We start from the raw sequence: 20,604 nt of genomic DNA on the forward strand, positions 1-20,604 counted from the left end.
ATTACAAAATTTCCTCAGATCATCGCCCCGCTAGGTTTTTAATGTTATATCGCCATTTTAAAACATATATTCATTTTATTTAAAACAAATTCACTTTTACAATCGTCAGATGTCAGGCAAAGATAGTTTCCTGTTTAGCGATTACTTACTGAAGAATTTAATTTATATGCTTATAGAAAAAAGTTTTTTATAAGATTCAAACTGTTTTAAAAAATAATTAATTTTTGCTGGTTTATACTGTAATGTAATTTTTTATTTCAATTTTATGTATGAACTAATGGTTGGTGCCATATACTACAATTTTTATTCAATATATGTGTTTGGCTCACCATAGATTAAGAACATAGATTCAGTGTTATAATTGCCATTGTATCGTAATGTAGTTTTAGAATTGTATCGTAATTGCAATTGTGTTGTAATTTATTTTAATAAATATAGGTGCAGTTGTAATTGATGATTTGCATATTTTTACACTATCTCTGTAAAATCATTAAGGAAATTCCATTAATTATGTAAATACCAATGAATATCCCAACAAAAAACGTAATACAAAACAAAAAATATCTAGGCCTGCCTGTTCATATGTAAATAAACCTATGTCATAATTTTTTTATCTTAAGGCTTATCCACAATTAAACATTGTCGCACACACAACACAAGCTGCTAATGACGTCACTCTAGACATTACGTCATTTTGATTTCGTTGTTCAAAAGCAAAAAAAACTTTAAAAACATTTTAGGCGCGTAGATAAACATAAATTGTAATTTTATTGTATATTTTTTTGTTTTCGATTTTTATACAATAGAAACATAAATTCAATGAATGTCATACTTTTGGTAACGAGCGGCTGTTCACTTTGTTTTTGTTGTCTTGTTTATCAAGTACACACATACAAACACAAACATAAGACATACGTAAACATCATAAAAACGCAAAACTCATAATTTCATATACATACAACATTAATACATGCAATACAAAACCATCATAAATGCGTTCCCGTGAATATAGCTACATACATACAACAACATACATACATATACATAGAAAATAAATACATACCCAACGCACCGATACACACACATAAAATGTATACATACAATTAGACACGATTTGTATTACTTACGTGTATTGTATATATGCAATATACAAACTGCAGTGAACATGCATGTTGTATTAAATGTATGTTTATATACAATGGAAAGCATTGTCATCTCATCATTTTGTATGCATATGTTCTTCGTAAATGTGCTCGCGTGTTGACTTAGTCTTATTTCATTTAATTCAGTCACAAGTGCGTGTTTGCTTAAATGACTTTGTTCTGTTGTTTGCTTATTATAGCACCGTGAGTTTATTTATCTAATTATTTATTTGTTGTAAATGTTTTAAATTGTTTATTATTCTTGTAGTTTGCTAATTCATAATATTGTAGTTTTCATCAGTTAATTTTTAATTTGTTGTTTATTTAATTTTTTGTTAAACTTTTTAAATTGCTCTTGTTAACCTTAAAATCTGACAAGACATAAAATAAAAAAGTCATGCAATAGTTGCCACTTCCTAACAATTTATATTTTTTAAAACGTGTTTTTAATTTTTAAGGAAGAAAAAGTTTCAAAGCTTTTAACAACGTAATCGTAATGTAATCATAAAGAGCTTGTACAATACAATTACAATGCAACCCAAATGAAATTGTTTTTTTTGACAAAAACTAATTTGCTAATTGCTGACAACAGTTCAATAAGATTTTGATTGGAATTACAAAATTTAAAAAGAGGATGAGCAAAACATTGACAAAGAACGTTCTGCCTCCTTCTCCTCCAACACCAGCCATCGTTATCTCACGGATCAATCACCACCACCAACCAGCTCAGGAATCAAATTTGCCATTTGTAGATAAATCATGCAATCCTAAGTATTTTGGGGTCAAAAGCATTTTTGCTTGGGAACAGTCCATCCAACTACAATGAGTCTCTGATGATGCTTTCTCATAGTTTGGAGCAAATTTGTGGTAAGGGATTGAATGACAGTTCAGGAAGTTTAAACAGAAACTCCCCACCTCCACTGTCATTTCCAAATTCTGTTTTCAGCAACAATATTCGCCCAAAGTCCATAAATTTAGGATCACGTTCAAGTAGCAGCAGCACTAATGCTACACCGTTGCCTGCTCGTAATCACTTGACTGCAAACAAACAAAAATGCATGGATGAATCTGATCATCATATAATTCGAGTTCGTCATGAAGAAACTCGTGTAAAATTAGAACAGAATTTATCTAAAATTTGCCACTCTTCAAATTCAACAGCTGTTAATAGTATTAAGAAAAAATTATCTGATGCTCAAGAATCAGTAAAATCAAAATTCAGACTTAAAATTGATTCATCAAAATACAAAGACGAACCACCTTCAAATTTTTATGTCTCAATTGACAATTCCAGAATGATAAAAGTGTGTCATCAGCCATCAGAAGAACTACTCAGTCAACTAGCGACCCACGAATCAATCAACGAACCCATCACAACTGTTCTACACAGTTCCACAGTTCCAGATTTTGTTGAATTACAACACATTGTGTGCTCACCCATTCCAAACTCCTACCTGTATTTAAGACCCAGCAAGTGTGTCAGCATTGAATTTAAAAATACTCATCATCATTTTGTGCCAATCATTTTTTCTGATGAAATAAATTTGAAGTTTTCAATATCAGTGAAGATTCCCAGCGAAGTACCCCAGGAAAATGTTGACGTGAAGAGAATCGACGAGAAGTTAGTTATCACAGGAAAAGGTACTTGTAGGAACACTTCCACTGAGTGCACCTTTAAAATGGATATAGAACTGCCTGAAGACAGCGATGGTCGGACAGTTACTGCCAAGATAAATCCATTCAGGATTTTGATGATTAGTGGATTGATGCTGCCTGCATCGCGAAGAATGACATGTAGATTTTGATTGCAATTTCTTTTTTCTATTTAATTTTATATTTTAATTTTAATCAGAATTTTATCGTGGATAAATAATGGTCATTTTATGATCATTTTCATCTTCTTATTCAAGCTTCTGTTCACATTTTTAACATTTTTGTGTGATTTTCATTGATCAAAGATGTTTGTCATGCATACCATTCTTTCCACTGACAATGTACAAGAATTTTTCATTCAATTTTTCTCAATATCTAATTGAATGAATATTCTCTGCAATCCCGTTAAGAAGCTTATATATTTTTACTGCTCTTCCTGTCTCATATTTCTTTAAGGATGTTTTTGTTCTACTTTATATTTTTTTTTTTAATTTTATTTTCATTAAATTCTACTCAACACTGGCCTCTTGATATTAAATTAAATTAATGAAATGTTGAATCTATCATTATCCAAGTTCATTGCTAATTGTGCCTAATATTTCTCACCTATGTAATTTACACACACACACACACACAAACAAACAAACACACACACATATACACACACACACACATACACACACACACACATGCATTCACATAGATGCATTCACACACACATACATACATAAATAAAGGCACATCTTGCTTTACAATAATAATATCCATATATGTATATTTTTCTAATAAGTATAATATAAATTTCTGTACATTCATATGTTTGTGTGTGTGTGTGTATGTGTTTACTATATAATATGATACTGTTGTTATATGATTCCTAAATTATGAACACTGACTTCCTCAATTACATATATTTTTCTAAAGTATGAAAATATTTTATATCATATCATATCAATCACAAAGAAGAAGTTGTATTTCTTTTTAGACGCATCACTCTAAACCAGTCTAGTATTTAGCATGAAATGCTGTTTGTTCGTTTGCTTTATGTTTGTTCATATTCTTTCTTGTTTGTGCGCTCCTCCCTACTGAATGCAGAACTGAACATGAGAGTTGTTGTTGTCTGTACAGGATGAAACAATGTTTATTTGTTACTAGTAAATTAGGTAGAAGAGATTTTTTAATCAGGTGTGTGTGTGTGTGTGTGTGTGTGTGTGTGTGTGTGTGTGTGTGTGTGTGTTTGCGCTCTTTGTGTATGTTTTAAATGCTCGTACACGTGTTTAATAGGTATATAACGTGTTGCATTTATAAGCCGATGTATAATGGATTATTAAATAATTAAATAATAGTGTATAAATTGATCAAATGTGTTTCTTCTCAACAAAGGTATTATTGTCAAGTGTATCAGTTTCGGTGTAATGCAAATGCACCTACCTGTACTTAGCAGGTTGATTTTGGTGTACTGTACAATGCTTCATTCTCATTCGTCTATGTGTGTGTGTTTGTTTGTGTGTGTGTTTGTTAGTGTGTGTGTGTGTGTGGTGTCTGACGTGTGGGTAGCGTGTGGCGTGGCGGATGTAAGCTATAAGCTTCATTTTACCCCGTCAAAAATTTAATATTCAGGTTTATAATATTTTTATACTGTGCTTAGATTTGGAGATTGGATGAAAATGTTTCTTGTTAGTGATAAAAAATTCGCGCCAGCAATGTTTATGCATTCATTACGATATACAATACAACTTACTAGGTGTAAAAACGTTTGAAATCTAGACAGGTTGAATGGATGAATAGATAGATAGATAGACTTAAAAAAATGTAGAAAAAGATGTTTATGTGGGAGAGAGAGAGAGAAAGAAGAGGAATCATGTTTCTAGAAAAGGTACATTCATACATCTAGATAACATTTTCTAACTCTGTTTTATTGCTTCAGTTTGTTTTAATCAACGTGTTTATTGTATTTACTTTCTTGTTCGTCTCTCTCTGTCTCTGTCTCTCTCTCTCCCTCTCTCTCCCTCTCTTCCTTTCCATCTGTCTAACTTTCACAATGAAGCATGATATCTGGTTTGAAACATGTGTTAAACATTTATTTATGTAGTAGCGATGACAACAGCAACATTTGCACTACACAGGTGGGCACGAATTAGCAGTTACTTAAAGTTACTTACTTACTTAAAGTTACTTACTTACTTAAAGTTACTTAACACTTTGGCGTTGTGTGTCGAGTGATACATACCTACATCATACTTTGGTGATTAATTGTTATCAATATCGTTGGGTATACAATTAATCATGTTAGTTTCATAGAAATATGAATAATAATTTTGAAGAACGGCAACCTTAATACTAGCTATTAATGTCAGTGTCAAGATGTTAATAGTAATAAAGACAGTTGCTACATTAATTATCGATTGGTAATATTACGCACGTGTTGGTTAATATGATTGATAATGTTATCCATATGTTGTTGAATCAATGTGCATATGGAGAATCGTTAAAATATCGTTTATCAATATCCATAACCCTAGATTTATGCACCATTTGAGAGAAGTTTAATGAAAGATGAATAATGATTGTCTTTCATATGGCGTCTGTTGCTTTTTGTTCGTTCAAGTGATCTATGTACCGTTTTTGTGGTTCTTTTTACATTGAGGTGAACTTGGATCCGTATGATCTATTTCTGTTGGCTCGTTACATTTTATGTGGTTCTCTTGTTTTGCTCCAAATAATCTTCCATCTTAATAATTGCTATATTGTTGTTGCATAATGTGTACCGTGCACACACTGTGCAACAACAATCAGTCATCTGTTTTGTTTGTTTTCATATCAAAATATTTTGTTTACGTTGGGCGGACGTTGTTTTCGTTTACTACATTATGGCAGCGATAGTAGAAAGATAATTCGTTCAAGTGCAGAGATAATTGCTATGAGAGTAATTAATTCTATAATGATGATGGTCCTATAATTATCTGATTGATCATTGAGAAACAACAACTTTGAACTTTGACGGTGACGTTGTTGATGACGTTGTATAGATTAGTGCATGTTGTTATAACTGTTTATCACTTCAGCCTTTGTAGTAGTTGTTATTGTTATCATTTGAATTCTTTATATTTTTAAATGACTCAACTTACGGGCTTGTGTTGTACTCTCAATTTGCTGCTGACTAAATCATCTGGCAAGAATGTTTCTAAAATATTCAGCTGGTCTTTAATGTTTGCATAACTAATTATTTAGAAATTAGTAGGTTGTTGTTACATTACGAACAGATCTAAAGTATAGTAGCTAGGATAGAGAACGTTCAACTGTAGCACACAATTTCGATCTTACATGTTTTTTTAAATTTCCAATACGTTTCAACTGTTAAATTATGATATGATTCAGTTATAATAAGTGAAGCGTCAATATTTTTAGCCAAGTTACTCAGCCATCAATAAATATATATTGATCCGTTTATATACAATGTACATTGCATACATTGTTTTACTTCTTATTGATTTTTTTCTAGGCACACACACACATATATATATATAGATATCTAAACACATTTAAAAATGTATTTAATTGATGTGTCATTATTCTATTGTTATAAATGTATTTAATCTGTATTTCATCTGTCAATATTGGGTGCCTACATAGATACATACATACATACATACATACATACATTAATTCATACATACGTACATACATACAAAGTATTAATTTGTTCTACCAGGTCCTTATCTACTTACATACTGATAATAGTAATAATAACAATAATAAAATTATGACGGATATGGTGGTGATGACGATGACGACGACGATTACAATGATGATGTTTCGAAAAAAAAAATCTCTATGTTTTAATTCAACCCACGCAACGTTTCATGTTTGCCCTGTTACAGACAAACAGCACTGCTATGACGACATTCATTTATTACGGTGACAAACGATTGAGGACATTTTTTTATACTTTTTGTTTTTCAGTTTTTCATTGTTTTTCTCAATTTTTTAGTTAGTTAGTTTGTTTTTTTTCTATTTTTTAACGATAAAGAAAACATTTACCTCAAAAATGCTGTTGAAAATGAATCCTGAAGTGCTACACAAGCACTGTTATTTGTTTTTTTTCGATATTCTTTTGGGATTTTGATGAATTAATGGAGAGGCATGAGTGTGATTGCTATTAGTGCTGTATTTGTTCGTTCGTTCGTTTGTTTGTTTATTTGTTGTTCGTTCGTTTGGTAAGGTGATGTAGTATAATGTCCATTTCATATATGTTGTTGATGTTTTGTTTTTAATTTATTGCCTCTTTTTTTCTCTCTCTCTCTCTTTCTCTCTCTCTCTCTCTCTCTCCCTCTTTCTACACCTTAGTTTGTATTTTGTATCAGTCAACTGAAGTTTTATTTAAATTTTTTGCCAAACGTTATGGTATATGTGGGGTTTTTATCGATATTTCTGCCAGTAACAATATTATCAACAACAACATCGTCGTCGTCATCTACAACATCATCATCATCATCAACAACAACACCATCGTCATTGTTCTTGTCAATTTCATCACATATGAACTGACTGCCCCCCAACTCAAACACAACGCACTTCCTCTTATTGTTTTCAAACTAAACAAGATTGACAGCAGGGCACACACAAACACACACACTCATACACACACACACACATACACACACACTCATATACACACAAACACGCACACTCATATACACACAAACAAACACAATCATATACACACATAAACGCACGCAAACATCAAGCTTGTCGACCTTTCATTCACTTTCCAACTCTTTTTATGATTTTTTGTTCATTTCTGACCATCGTTAAATAAGGAAAATTTAGTGAATGTTGTTGTGTCTACCAACATCACTTTCGTCATTTCATTCGCACCATTTCTTAGCATCAGGTTTTTTATCCTTTGTTTAATCGATATATTTATTGATTATATTTATTAATTATATTTATTGATATTTCATTCATATCCATGAATCTGTGTTGAATATTTTGACATATAAAGGGCTCTAGAGTCGGTAGGTATGTTAGAATGTAGTCAGTACGAAAGTTATTCTATGATACATTCTTTACTATTTGCCAGCAATAATTTATTTTCTGCTATTTCAATTTTTTTAATTATTTCAATAGCGGTTTCATTGAAATTTAAATATAAAAAAACTGGCAAATATTTTAAGAATGTTATTTTGGCGATAATTTTAAACGCTTTCAAAATCAGTTGAAAATTTTTAATTACATTTTCAAAAACTTTACGTCTTTGTTGATTAACGTTTTAATCGCTAATGTTTAGGTTCAGGTTGCTGATAGGATTTTTTTCATACAAAAACGTACAACGTTGTAACTGATTTCTAACTCGGTTGTTTATTAATATTTTATCATTATAATTGATTTTGCTTTCAAATTTCATTGAGTTTTTGGAAGTGCATCGAATTTCATTAACTTACGTTTTAGCTGATCTTCTATGTACAGACAGTGCATTTCTCGTTATCATTGGTTTTGCTGAATAGGTTCAATTCATTTTGCATTTTGGAAAATAAGAATAAATGCCATGCTGTGCGATACCTCAGAACCTTATAATAAATTGACGAATCGGAATAGCTTTTATTTTTATACATTTTTAGTTTGTGCATCTGTGCGTGTGTGTTTGGATGCACGTACGATGTGTGTGTGTGTGTGTGTGTGTGTGTGTATTTTTGTATAGACCAGCATATTTTTTCATGCTAGTTCATAAACCCATCACCTACCGCACTTAACTGTATTCATAATCGTGCTTAGATGGCTTGTTTTATTATTTTTTTTTTGTCTTATTATTATTGTATTAAATTATTTTATTATTATTTATTTATTATTTTATTGTTATATTTTTATTGTTTTACTAAGACGTCGTCTTCATTATTATTCCTCCAACCCGCCATACCACACATTATGATCTTACGCCTGGTGACGTTCAACCGTTACCAAGTTTCTGTTTGAAGTTAATTTTTTAAATTTATGATTATTTGTTCTATTTGTTTGTTAGTAAAGGGTTAAAATATTGTTGATGTTTGCATTGTTGTTGCTAATGTTTGAATTGTTATGACTGTTAATGTGTATGATTTAAATGGTGTTGTTGTTGTTGCGTTGCATTGAGTAGGTATGTGATGTTGTTAATGTTAATGCCTTTGTTCTGCTCGGTTTTTTAAATATAACTTTCATGATTTTAATAATACTATTGTTAATTTTGTTGTTGTTGTTGTTGATGTTTAAATTGTTTTAGGCCTGGTTTTTTTTTGTTTTTTGCTCGTGTTCAGTTATATAAAAGGTTTTCAATTTATAATTACATTTTCACTCATTCACTCAATTTCACTTACACTTACGCACGTATTGCAAAGATCTGGATCTTATAAATGTGTTATTTGCTGCTTATATTGTATTCCACAATTTATGTATTTCATAAATATCATGTGTATGTGTTTGTGTGTATGTTCATATGTATGTGTTTGTGTGTGTGTGCGTGTATGCGTTTATCTGTCTGTGTGTTTTTGAAAGTTTTGCACTCAGCTGGAAGTGCTGGTATTTCCTGTTGAAACAGGCTTCAGCTTGTTGTCGCCATACCAAATAAATTGAAAATAACTGTTTTTCGTTTTTTGTGAATTATAAATAATAAATAAATATTCATAAATAATAATTTAATAAATATTATCGTATGTTAAATAGTTAATATAATCGGTAATATGATGTTCAAACAGTCATTTAGCTCATTATCAGTGTGTTCAGTTCGCTCGATCAATTATTCATGTATTACATTATAATCGTAAGTTCCAATGTCATCCATGTGAAAATTTTTTTTGGTGAATACTAAATAACTATGCTAAATAACACTAGATGGTCAAATGTTTAAACAGATTAAGTACATTGAAGTTGCTGTCTTAATTGTAATAAATAACCACCGTTAATCTTCTATAATAATCTTAATCACCGTTAATTTAATCTTCTTTGAAATCAGATGAGAACATGCCTGCCTAGTGTATTATGATGAATATTATCATTTCATCATCGATTTAATTTTTGTTGAAACGTTTCGAATATGGTTTTTTTTCTTCTTTGTTCTACTCTTGATGATTTTTTTCTATTTGAGAATTTTTTCAAATTTCATTCGGTGAACAATTTCAATGGATTTTAAAGATTTCTGTTTCTATTTCGTTTTTTCTGATATTTTTTCTGTAAATAAAACAAAAATATTAATTTGTATATTCTTTTTGATTAAATATTGATTAGAGATATATCTTTTATATTCAATTCAGACAAAAAGAAACATTAAAAATAAACGACGTGTCGTCAAGTCGTCAACGGCTTTTGAAAACCAGGACTGGCGCTGAAAAAATAAATTTAGAACAAAACAAAGAGGAGTTTGCGAAATAAAATTTGTGGGTGCGAGTTTTAAAATGTTCACATAAATAGACACTACGACATTGTACACTGCACACACAGGAAATACCTACTTGAATGTCAAATTTCCGTAGTTTCGCGTTAAGAATTCTTATATGTATATATATATATATATATGAAGTAGAGGATGTGCCCGTTGTTCACTACGGAAGACGTGATTTGTTCGTAGCTCATCTCCGTTGCTTCCACGAAAGAGCGAATTGTTACTGTGACAGAAGGAACAATCATGTCTTCTACAGTAAACAACAGGCAAATTATATATATATATATATATATATATATATATATATATATATATATATATATATATATATATATATATGAGAATTCTTAACGCGAAACTACGAAAATTTGACATTCAAGTAGGTATTAAAAAGCGTCTGTTTTTTTAGACATAAAGTGGCCTTTGAAGAGCCGTCAACTTTTATCAAACAGTATTACATGACTTTAAGTATCGATAATTTTGTAAAATGACTTTCAGAATGCATTTCTTATGAAAAAATTTAAACTGCTTGACATTCTTATTCAACAGTTAAGTAACAAAAACTTTATTTTTAGTTACTTGACAACTAAAATCTACCGACATAAGCTAACATATTTTTAATCATTTAGGAACGTGATAGCAGATCACTGCACGTTGTATTCATTAAGCAAACAACTCAGCTGAAAATGAATCATTTGTCTGATACGCCCCGACGTTAAGTCAGTGTAATTATGATTAGTGTATAATTATGATTAGTGTGGCATGATTACTACATTATACCGTATCGTATAGTATTTTAGTATAATAGATAGTATAGTATAGATAGTATATACAATACAATACAAATTATTAGTATAAATATTTTAAAAATATTGTTTTAGTGGTTATCTTAACAACTGCATATTTTTAATTTCCAGCTAACGTTTAACATAAGCGTTTGTTGAGGAATTTGTTTAGCTTTTATAAGATAATTTGAGAAAAAAAAAGTTAGCATTTGCATATATTTAATTAAGGATGTATAATATACATTTATGAATAATATACTGATTTATGAATAAATTGCGTGACGTAAAACATTAGTTCAACGCGTTATTTATGCATATATAATTATAACGACGATATAGCAACAGCGAACAACACGTTACAGAAAGTCATTGTTACACTGCTACATTAGAATTTAAGTGCACCTTTAATCTTTTATACTCTTCACACGTAACATTAACATGAATGTTTCATCATTTACGTAGTCATAGTCACGTACGTAGTCATTTCTGAAATGTTGACTAATTCTCACTCACTCACACACACACACACCAACATACATACAAACACATATACACACACAAACGTGCACACATACACACATTTACATAAATATAGATATGTGTTGTACTGTTGTACATTCAATACATACACTTGTTTGTACACCAACATCACTAATTTATAGCTTGCTAACGAGGAAATAAAATAAATTCTAAAAAAAAAACTTATGACGAAACCATGACCTGAATGAACCATAATAACACGTTCAGGTATGTTATATGTGTATATATGTGTGTAAGTATTTGTGCGTCTGTGTGTTTGTGGTAATAATGCGCTTCAAGTTTAGCAAACGCCCAGGCGTGTTTTATAATAAGACAACGCGTATGTTTGTTTGTTTGTACTCGCACCGCATCTTGCCGCCAAATCACACCACCTACGTTTGTTCTTGAAACAAAGGTTAGACACATGCTTAATTGATCATTATATTCACATACTATATATATATATATATATATATATATATATATATATATATATACAATATATATATATATACATACATACATATGCACATACTTATACTTAATTAGGACTGAGACTGCCTTTTTACACATATACAACTTTGATGACTTTCTGGTTCAATTTTTCAATATTTCGTTTTGTATTTTTATCATTATTCTTAACTTCCCTATAAAAGAGATAAAAAGACGATACGAAATATTAAAAAAATTGAATTGATCAAAGCTTAAAATGAAGTGATATTTCGTAACCATATATACACACATATACTATTGTGTCTTATATTTGTGTTGTGCATAGCTGGCTGTATCTGTGCATGCTTTGTGCGATGTTTGCATTGTTTGGAGAACAGTGAGTTTTTTACTTTAGTCATCACCCATCTAAGTAACAGTGTATTCTTTCCTTACGAAGACTGTTAGGTTATTACGTAATTCAAGTACAATGTACGTAGTTATATGGCTGGCTGGATGTTATCGAGATGAATGTTCGAGTTCTCTGTTTGCATGCTGCCTGGTGCCATATTATAATCATTCGAAAAAATTTGCTACGTTCATCATTTAAAATTTAACGTGTCAAATTAATTCTCCGCTGGAGATTGTTGTTCATGCACGAGAATACAAGCGCAAGTATGATAATGTCCACAAGTTTTCCAACATCGGAGCTTAAATTTCCTTATAATGTTTACATAGAATAAATATTGAACACCTACTATAAAACATTATACTATAGCACAATTACACAAACGCTGTTGTGTATTGAGAGAGGACGAGAGAGAGAGAGAGAGAGAGAGAGAGAGAGAGAGAGAGAGAGAGAAAGTATTAAAATAAAAAATTTGTGTTTAGTGTTAAAGATCAAACATGCACTGAAAAAGTTAAAAACCTAATCGACAAATAAATAAACATTTCAAGTTTTGAAGATTACGGATAAATCTTCTTTAAAACCCGTAATTTTATAGTAAGGAGAGTTATAATTTAATTATCATCAAAATGGTTACTTGTCATGTTAACAAAAGCAACAAACGGTTCATTTGCTATGAAACGAACTGCGTCACTACCTAAATGTCACTCGATTATTTTGAGTCACGTTAAAAATTCTCCACATTTTTTACTATTCAATCCGATGTATCGAAAAGATTTTAAATTTTCATCAAAAAATTTTCATGCTGAAATTATAAAGCAGCAAATTGTATTTTTTTGCTTTTTGAAAATCATTTGCACGAACGATGGTGACGGTAAAAGTTCAATTAATCTAACAATTGAATATTTCAATTAATAGCAAAACAACGCACAGCCCTTAACCGATTTTGTGCAACTTCTTCGAAGATTTCCAACGTCATAACTGTTGGCTAACTCAAAATTAATGGATGGAAGTCACTTTCTTTTTCGTATGTTCAAAAAAGCCGTAAATATTGATGTTTAATGATTCAGATTTGATTGTCAATCTGTATTCATCATTCTTGATAATGGCGTGATGTCTACACGAATAGTTAATAGATGCATCGAAGAATTCCACACATTGTATATGCACAATACGCACAAGTATAACGAGGATCGAAAGACTGAAGAACAAATTTAACGTCGTTTGATAATTTCCACTAACTTCGCTGCGTGAGCTAGCATAAACGGATTTTGTATTAATTTTGTGATCAACTCGATCGATAATTCTTGGAATCTCTTTCGAACTATTTAGAAACTCAATAATTCTAGAGCTCACCTTCGAAATTGCCTTACAACAGATCAATCGACAGCACACCTTATTATCATTCCTCCTTTAAATTACTAACGTTTCACTATGTTTAATCGGTTAAGGAATGATGAATATACGTAAGAACATTTTGAACGCGTGACTCCATCAGCTGAATATCGCTGATTGTAAACGTACGAACAAAAATACTAAGTCAGAAGTATAACATACTATTCAAACACTTCCCAAATTATATGCCATACAATTTGAAGACAAAAAAAAATTTTTCTAATATTATCCTAAAGAAACAAAAACTGATTAATACAATCTAAATTTTTTTCTTTTTAAGAGACAATGTTCTGTCAATATTTGCCTGGGTAGATGAAATGCAGTCGATTGGAGCATCAGCGTCAGAGTTTTTTCTTCTTTTTTTAGACTTTCTTGGTTTGTTAACATCATCAGCAGGACAAACACTGTCTATCGTTGAATCAACATTTTTGTGTTCCACAATTTTCGTTCCCTCAGTTACACCTAACACATCCACACCACCATCATCATTATCGGTGAGACTGTCACATTTTTTCATTTTATGCTTTTTAGTCTTCTTTTTACAGATATTTTCATCATTATATACAAAAGTTTCAGGCATAATGCATGTATTTAAAGAGTTATTATCTGTTCTGAGACCTGTGATGAGACTTGTACTGAGACCTGATTCGCCAGAACCTTTCTGCTTCTTCTGCTGATGATGATGTCGTTCTTGCTCATTTATTCTGTCCAACTTTCCTTTCAAATTAATTCCATGTCTTGCACCTCTGTTCAAGTCATTGGCATTATTTCAACGTATATTCAATATGGTTGGTTATCCATCATTAAACAAAGAATAATTTTAATAAAATTAATATATTCAAATAATTCACACTAATTGAAAATATTTGGGAAAGAAAAAGTACAAACTTGTGGGCAGTTAAGCCTCCACATAGTTTGAACAACTCTTCATCTGTATAACTGAAATCGGGGCAACAATTTTTGAACTAATAACTAAATGAAACAAACAAAAACTTTGAGCTGTATAACTCAAAGTGAATTAAGATTAATTTAAAAAAGGTAATCAGCATATCTGGCAAATTCATTTATTAAAAACTGGCACCAAATAAATTAATAGGAAATACTTTGAAACAGCACCAGACTCATCTTCCTTCTCTTCCTCATCATCATCCTGATCATCATCAATGAGCTGAGTGAGTTGTCCATCTGTTAATGTGGCCGCCTACAAAAAATATACAGGAAACAATACAATTTGTTAATAATTGAGAATAAATTATTGTAAATAATAATTATCATTCATTAAAATCTATTAATATTTATAAAAAATAATTAAACATCAAACTGACTTTCACAAAATTTCCAAAACTCTTATAGACATCAGATTTGTTGGCCTTTTTATTTTTCTTGGACTTTTTGCTCAACTTTTTGGTACTCAATTCTGTTGTTTCACCTTCTTTACTTAACTGAATAGTACCCTAAAAATGTTCAAGTGAAGTTAGTACATTAACCAAACAAATTGAAATATTTAAAAAGGTACTAAAAAGAATTAAGAGCTCAAGTGCAAATATTTTTGAAAATTTATTTCATACACAAATAAATAATTTTCATGTTAGTTTACAATAAAGCAATTGTATCTAATCATTAGTAATTAAAAGAACAATCACATCTGTAGAGGTTGACACTTTAATATTCTTGGCAGCTCTGTTGAAGGCATGGTCCCACCAGTGATAAGTGAACTCTTCACCTAAATCATGACCTACCTGTCAGGAATAATTGAATGGAAATGCCCTATCATTTATGTACAATGTTGTTTAAAAGCAACATACTCTACAGATAATATTATTAGATAGGGTTATGAAATCAACGTCCTGCAGTATTTCTGCAATATAAAAAATGAAAAGTTTATTATATAGAAAAATACTAACCCCAAATTTGTCGTTCTTCACATTTACTTTGATGGCATCTTTAATCCCTTGTTTTTCCTTTCCTAATCCCTGTCCTAGCAATTTTTTTAAGTAAATACTTGGATTTTTAAATACATGAGAAAAAAGTTCTAAAAGGATAAGTAACACAAAACAAGAGACCAAATTTTTCATCTCATGCCATAGTAGAGCAAGCAGTCTTATTTTTATGATGACTTCTTATATGCTTAGATTTTTAAATTCTTATTAAAAATTAAATCATGTTATGATATTTGGTTTGCATTTAAAAAGATAAAGACTTATTAAGGTCTAAATATAAATAAGTCTATCTAATTTTAAATTAAAAGCAACACCCAAATTGAAATTTAATTAAATAAATTATTAAATTATTAATAAATTAAACAAAGTAAAGTCCATTTTTTATCATCATCATACTATGGATCAGCAAGGAAATAAAAAAAATTAATAAATGTAAAATCATTTTACTTCAATTTACATTTGAGTGATTTTACACTTTTACAGTTTACGTTTACGGTTTACAGTTTACTTTGCTTTTACAATTTACACATTTAAAAAATGTATGAGTCTATTATTAAATCTGTTAGTTGATGTGATGAATTTTTTTTAGAAATTAGACCGTTTGAATTTTTTTTTATAAAATCCGTGATTTTACCCAATAATAAATTAATTAAAATAAATGAATACCTTCTTTCCATCCTTGCTGTTCCAACAATGCCTTTGCCGAGAACTTCATAACAAACCCGATCGCCAACGCAAGAAGTCGATAATAGAAGAACACAAGTTGACTTTCCTCAAAGAAAATAAATTTTTAATGATTGGCAGCAGATAAACGTGTTACACACAATATTTTGCCATCATCACTGAAGTTGAAGTATGTAATTTGTTCATTACTGTCAAGTGCATAGACAGAATTTTTTATTTTAATGTTGTATATTTTTAATATACTACTTTTTTGCACGAGTATGTTTTTATCATGTGTCTAGATTATTAAATATAAGGTCATGGACTATAGTGTTGGTATTAATCGATTGCATTTTTAAAATTTATTTTTTTTAAAATGGCGGATGAAGTTTCTGTCGTGGTTTCGAAGTAGATATTTTAATTTTTTTTACTTAATTTTCAAATAACTTTTATTTAAAGCGTAACAAACGAAAACAAAAAATAAAATAATTTTTTAAAAATTTTAGAACAGAAAATGTTGAAAATCCATTCGTCGCTGAGGGAGAACTGTCCCAGAAAGCGGATTATATTATTTCGCACTCGACGATAACTAGACACGAAATTGTTATAGCTGATCCGGACAATTTGCTGATGAGTGTTGATTCTGAAGAGTCACAGGCCAGAGATATTACAAAAGACAGTGACGAAAACCAAAACGAGGTTGTCGTAAGTGAAGTTGTCCTAGAACCAACAGATGCTTCAAAACAGCAGCAACAAGTTTCAAAGTCGAAGGGTGCTTCAGAAACTCAGTCCATTCAAGTTGAAGTTGGGAAGGGAAACGCTTCCATGGTCGTCCCACAAAGGGCTGAAGAGGTTAAACTGAAGAAAGGTAGAAAGTGTTGTGGCAAGGGATGTACTATTGTATAACAGTTATAATGTTATAATGAATAATTAATATAATTATAATAACTAATGTAATTTTGTAAGGTGTCTGTAAGTAATGTAATATAAATTTCACAAGAAGGTGTAGTATTGTAATTTTGTGTAATGTTTTCATTAAAGTGACAAAGTTGTTTTTATTCTTGTCATTGTGTTGTCTAACTTGCAAAATTTCGTCATCTTAACTTAACAATATTGGAAGTAATTGAAATTTTCCAAATTTTTTCGAAGTTAAGGTTATAACATTTCAATATGTCATTCATTCATTTGTATTAGTTTGCAGGCTCTGCTTTGTCATTGTTTGTGTGTAACAGTTTTTACTAAACATGAGCTATTTGTTTAATAATTGCTTTTGCAATGCAATGCAATGATTTAGATTAATTTGTAACCTGCAAATAGTTTAAAGTGTCGTTAAAATGACAATGAAATCATATTGATGAATTTTTATTTTTTCGTGTTGTTTACATCCACATACATGAATCTTCTAATCGTGCTAATATATACAGCTTGCTGATGTTCAGAGTTTTGTTTTATATGTCTACAGAACTGTACAATGTTCAAAGAATACTTTATTATGAAATTTATTTAATTTTAAGCCTTACTAGCCAAGGCAGCAATTTTTATTGATTTATTATTATCATTTGGTTTTAACAGAGTTTAGATTTTTCCATACTTTTTTCTATCTTTTCACTTTGAACTACATTTCTTTTTCTTATGGTGAAGTGAGGTGAAGGTGATTCAGTTTCTTTAAATTTGTTTTCTTTGCAAACTTATTTTTCGAGTTCAGTATGTATAAAGACATGAATTTTATTTTTTGCGATGGAAAATTATGATTTTAGTAAGATGATTCACCTAATAAGCAGTTGAAATAATTTTAATTTAAATTATGTTTATACTGTCATTCGTAAAAATGTAAAAATGTGTAAAAATGCGCATATACATAATTACACTGGTAGGTCCATTATATGTTTTTGTAACTTTTTAAATATTACTGTGTGTGTGTGTGTCTGTGTGTATACGCTTGTGCGTGTGCATGCATGTGTTAATTATTTATTATATTTTTTAATGAATTATGGCATGCTTTGTTTTTTACAATTTCGAACTGATAATTTCAAATTTCATAACTTCATATCATTATATTTATAACAGCTTATCATATTGTTAACTTCATAGTCAACACCACTTTTACAATTTGTTTAATTTTTTTTTAGCTTATTTTTGTAACAATTTTTTCATTGTAGCTGATTTAATTTTAAATTGCATTATTTTTATCTTTACGAGTGGTCATAATGAGTTACATGAAAGTTAAAATAATTTTTAATTTTGAAATTGTTTACCCAATGTATAAAAAGTCCGTATACAATTTAAGCTGTGTTTGTGCTGCTGGCATTCTACACGTCTTGGTAGATTGTGTTGTACATTTATAATTATCATTTATTATTATCATTATTATAACTTTATTATTTATTATTATAATTATTATAACCCATTATCATCTCATTCATCATCTCTGCTTTATCATCATCATTACATTTTTTGCTGCTGTATATTGTTTGGTGAGCACTAACAAACCATTTTAATATGTTCCAAGTCTTTTATTGTTGTTGTAATCATTGTCAGTTTTACTGTTATGTGCATATGTATGTATGTATGTACGTAATATACAAATTATGGACTACTGATTTCTATAACATTTCTTTGTGAAGGTAATATAGATATTGTCCATAAATCATGAAGTTGATTTTATCAATTCACCAATAATGTACACGTTGAATTATTGTAAACAATTATTATTTAATTATATTTATTTTGGTAGATAGTTCATTAACATAATTTAATTGCTGGTATACTAAAATCATGCTTTGAGATAAATACACATCTGACTGAAAATGTGTGCATTGGTTTATTTGTGTAGCAATATAACACTAAACAAAATTCTCATGTTATGACAATCAAATTGGGTTATTAAATAAATATATATATATATATATATATATATATATATATATATATATATATATATATATTAGCTCTTTTTTGGTGTTAATTCATACTATTTAAGGTATATATATATATCGTATCTACGTATGCATATATGTACATATACATACGATATGTATTTATATAAATTTGTATCTACATATATGGTTTGATATGTGTAGTGTATGTATACAACAGGATTATGATTTAGTTGAATAAAACATTATGTACATTCAAAAGATATTTGTACGTGCATCGCTGAGATAACAGACATATAGATGATGGGTTTCTTCAATTTATTCCACTGCACTTTCTAACTGACATTAAACATGCAGATATGTTCATGAGTCGTTGCCTTATTCATGTTTAATGCTAGTAGACGCTTACTTCACTGCTTGCTTGGTGGTTTATTTTGTAGAATTTTCAATCAAAAATAAATTGTTTAATCATCTTGGAATTTAAATTTAGAGTCAGCTTGTCAACCGCTGCGTATGTGTAATGACAGTTTAATTAATACTATTTAAGCTATTGCATTGCATTGCGCTATGTTCTTTGCTAATTTGGTTACTATTTTTTCCAATTCGGTTGGTAGTTTGCAGAATAATTTTAAAGACTTTTTATAAAACTTCAAATTGAATAGAGAATTTAATATTTATTGTCGATAATTTAATTTAATGATTCTCAAGAAAGAATGGAAGAATTTTAAAATAAAAATCTGCTTTAGGTTACGAGAAACTGCTTTTAAAAGTTATTTTTAAACTTTATTTTCAGCTTATTAAAGAAATCTAAACATGGCTTTTATATATAATAAACTATTTAACTGTGTTGAATATGTGTTCATTAGTTTAATTTTTAAAAACTAGTAAAATAAACATATAGTGAATTAAAGTCTCAATGCAAAAACTTCGAGTAAAACGTTTTTCTTCGCGATTATAAAATGTTTGCATGTTCAATTTTTAATTACTAACAGTCTAGCTCCTGTTTTATGTTTAGTATCCACGTGTCTGTCATGAATTCAATTTCTTTTTAGTTCGACTTCTTGCTTGTTAGGTATCAAGCCATATTGAGTTTCAATAATCAAAATCATCAGTTTTCCATAATTAATGATGATGGCGTTAATTATGAATAAACAAAAATTTTATCTTTTCTGCTTTTGTCGAATAAAGTGGTTCGATAAGATCTAAGCTTGTTATCACTATACCAGCCACCAAGCGGAACTTAATCATCCAAACATCGTCACCAAATTTTAATATGCCTGTTTTCTAGCATCGTCATCAAGGCATCGTCTTTGAAGTTTTATCAACAAAAAGCAAAAAAGCCTTCAAATATGATAAAAAGAGTTCAATAAAAATGAATGTTTAAT

At 29.7% G+C, this 20,604-nt stretch overlaps 3 protein-coding genes across 3 annotated transcripts; 2 read left to right on the forward strand and 1 right to left on the reverse strand.

Annotated features, from left to right (window-relative positions):
* Window positions 1-1,247: 1,247 nt before the first annotated feature.
* Window positions 1,248-2,947, forward strand: HELRODRAFT_175125 (hypothetical protein; the record flags this gene model as incomplete). Its single annotated transcript, XM_009022560.1, has 2 exons — window positions 1,248-1,295; window positions 1,895-2,947. 2 exons carry the CDS (start codon window positions 1,248-1,250, stop codon window positions 2,945-2,947), a joined length of 1,101 nt encoding a protein of 366 aa, XP_009020808.1.
* Window positions 2,948-13,999: 11,052 nt separating this feature from the next.
* Window positions 14,000-16,395, reverse strand: HELRODRAFT_175127 (hypothetical protein; the record flags this gene model as incomplete). Its single annotated transcript, XM_009022561.1, has 7 exons — window positions 14,000-14,486; window positions 14,629-14,679; window positions 14,844-14,941; window positions 15,066-15,194; window positions 15,402-15,479; window positions 15,645-15,718; window positions 16,347-16,395. 7 exons carry the CDS (start codon window positions 16,393-16,395, stop codon window positions 14,000-14,002), a joined length of 966 nt encoding a protein of 321 aa, XP_009020809.1.
* Window positions 16,396-16,719: 324 nt separating this feature from the next.
* HELRODRAFT_175128 (hypothetical protein) lies at window positions 16,720-17,249 on the forward strand (the record flags this gene model as incomplete). The annotated part of the gene is made up of 2 exons (XM_009022562.1): window positions 16,720-16,751; window positions 16,850-17,249. 2 exons carry the CDS (start codon window positions 16,720-16,722, stop codon window positions 17,247-17,249), a joined length of 432 nt encoding a protein of 143 aa, XP_009020810.1.
* Between the last annotated feature and the right edge of the window lie 3,355 nt (window positions 17,250-20,604).

This window comes from Helobdella robusta, assembly GCF_000326865.2.
Source record: "Helobdella robusta unplaced genomic scaffold HELROscaffold_32, whole genome shotgun sequence".
In the NCBI taxonomy this organism is placed as follows: domain Eukaryota; kingdom Metazoa; phylum Annelida; class Clitellata; order Rhynchobdellida; family Glossiphoniidae; genus Helobdella; species Helobdella robusta.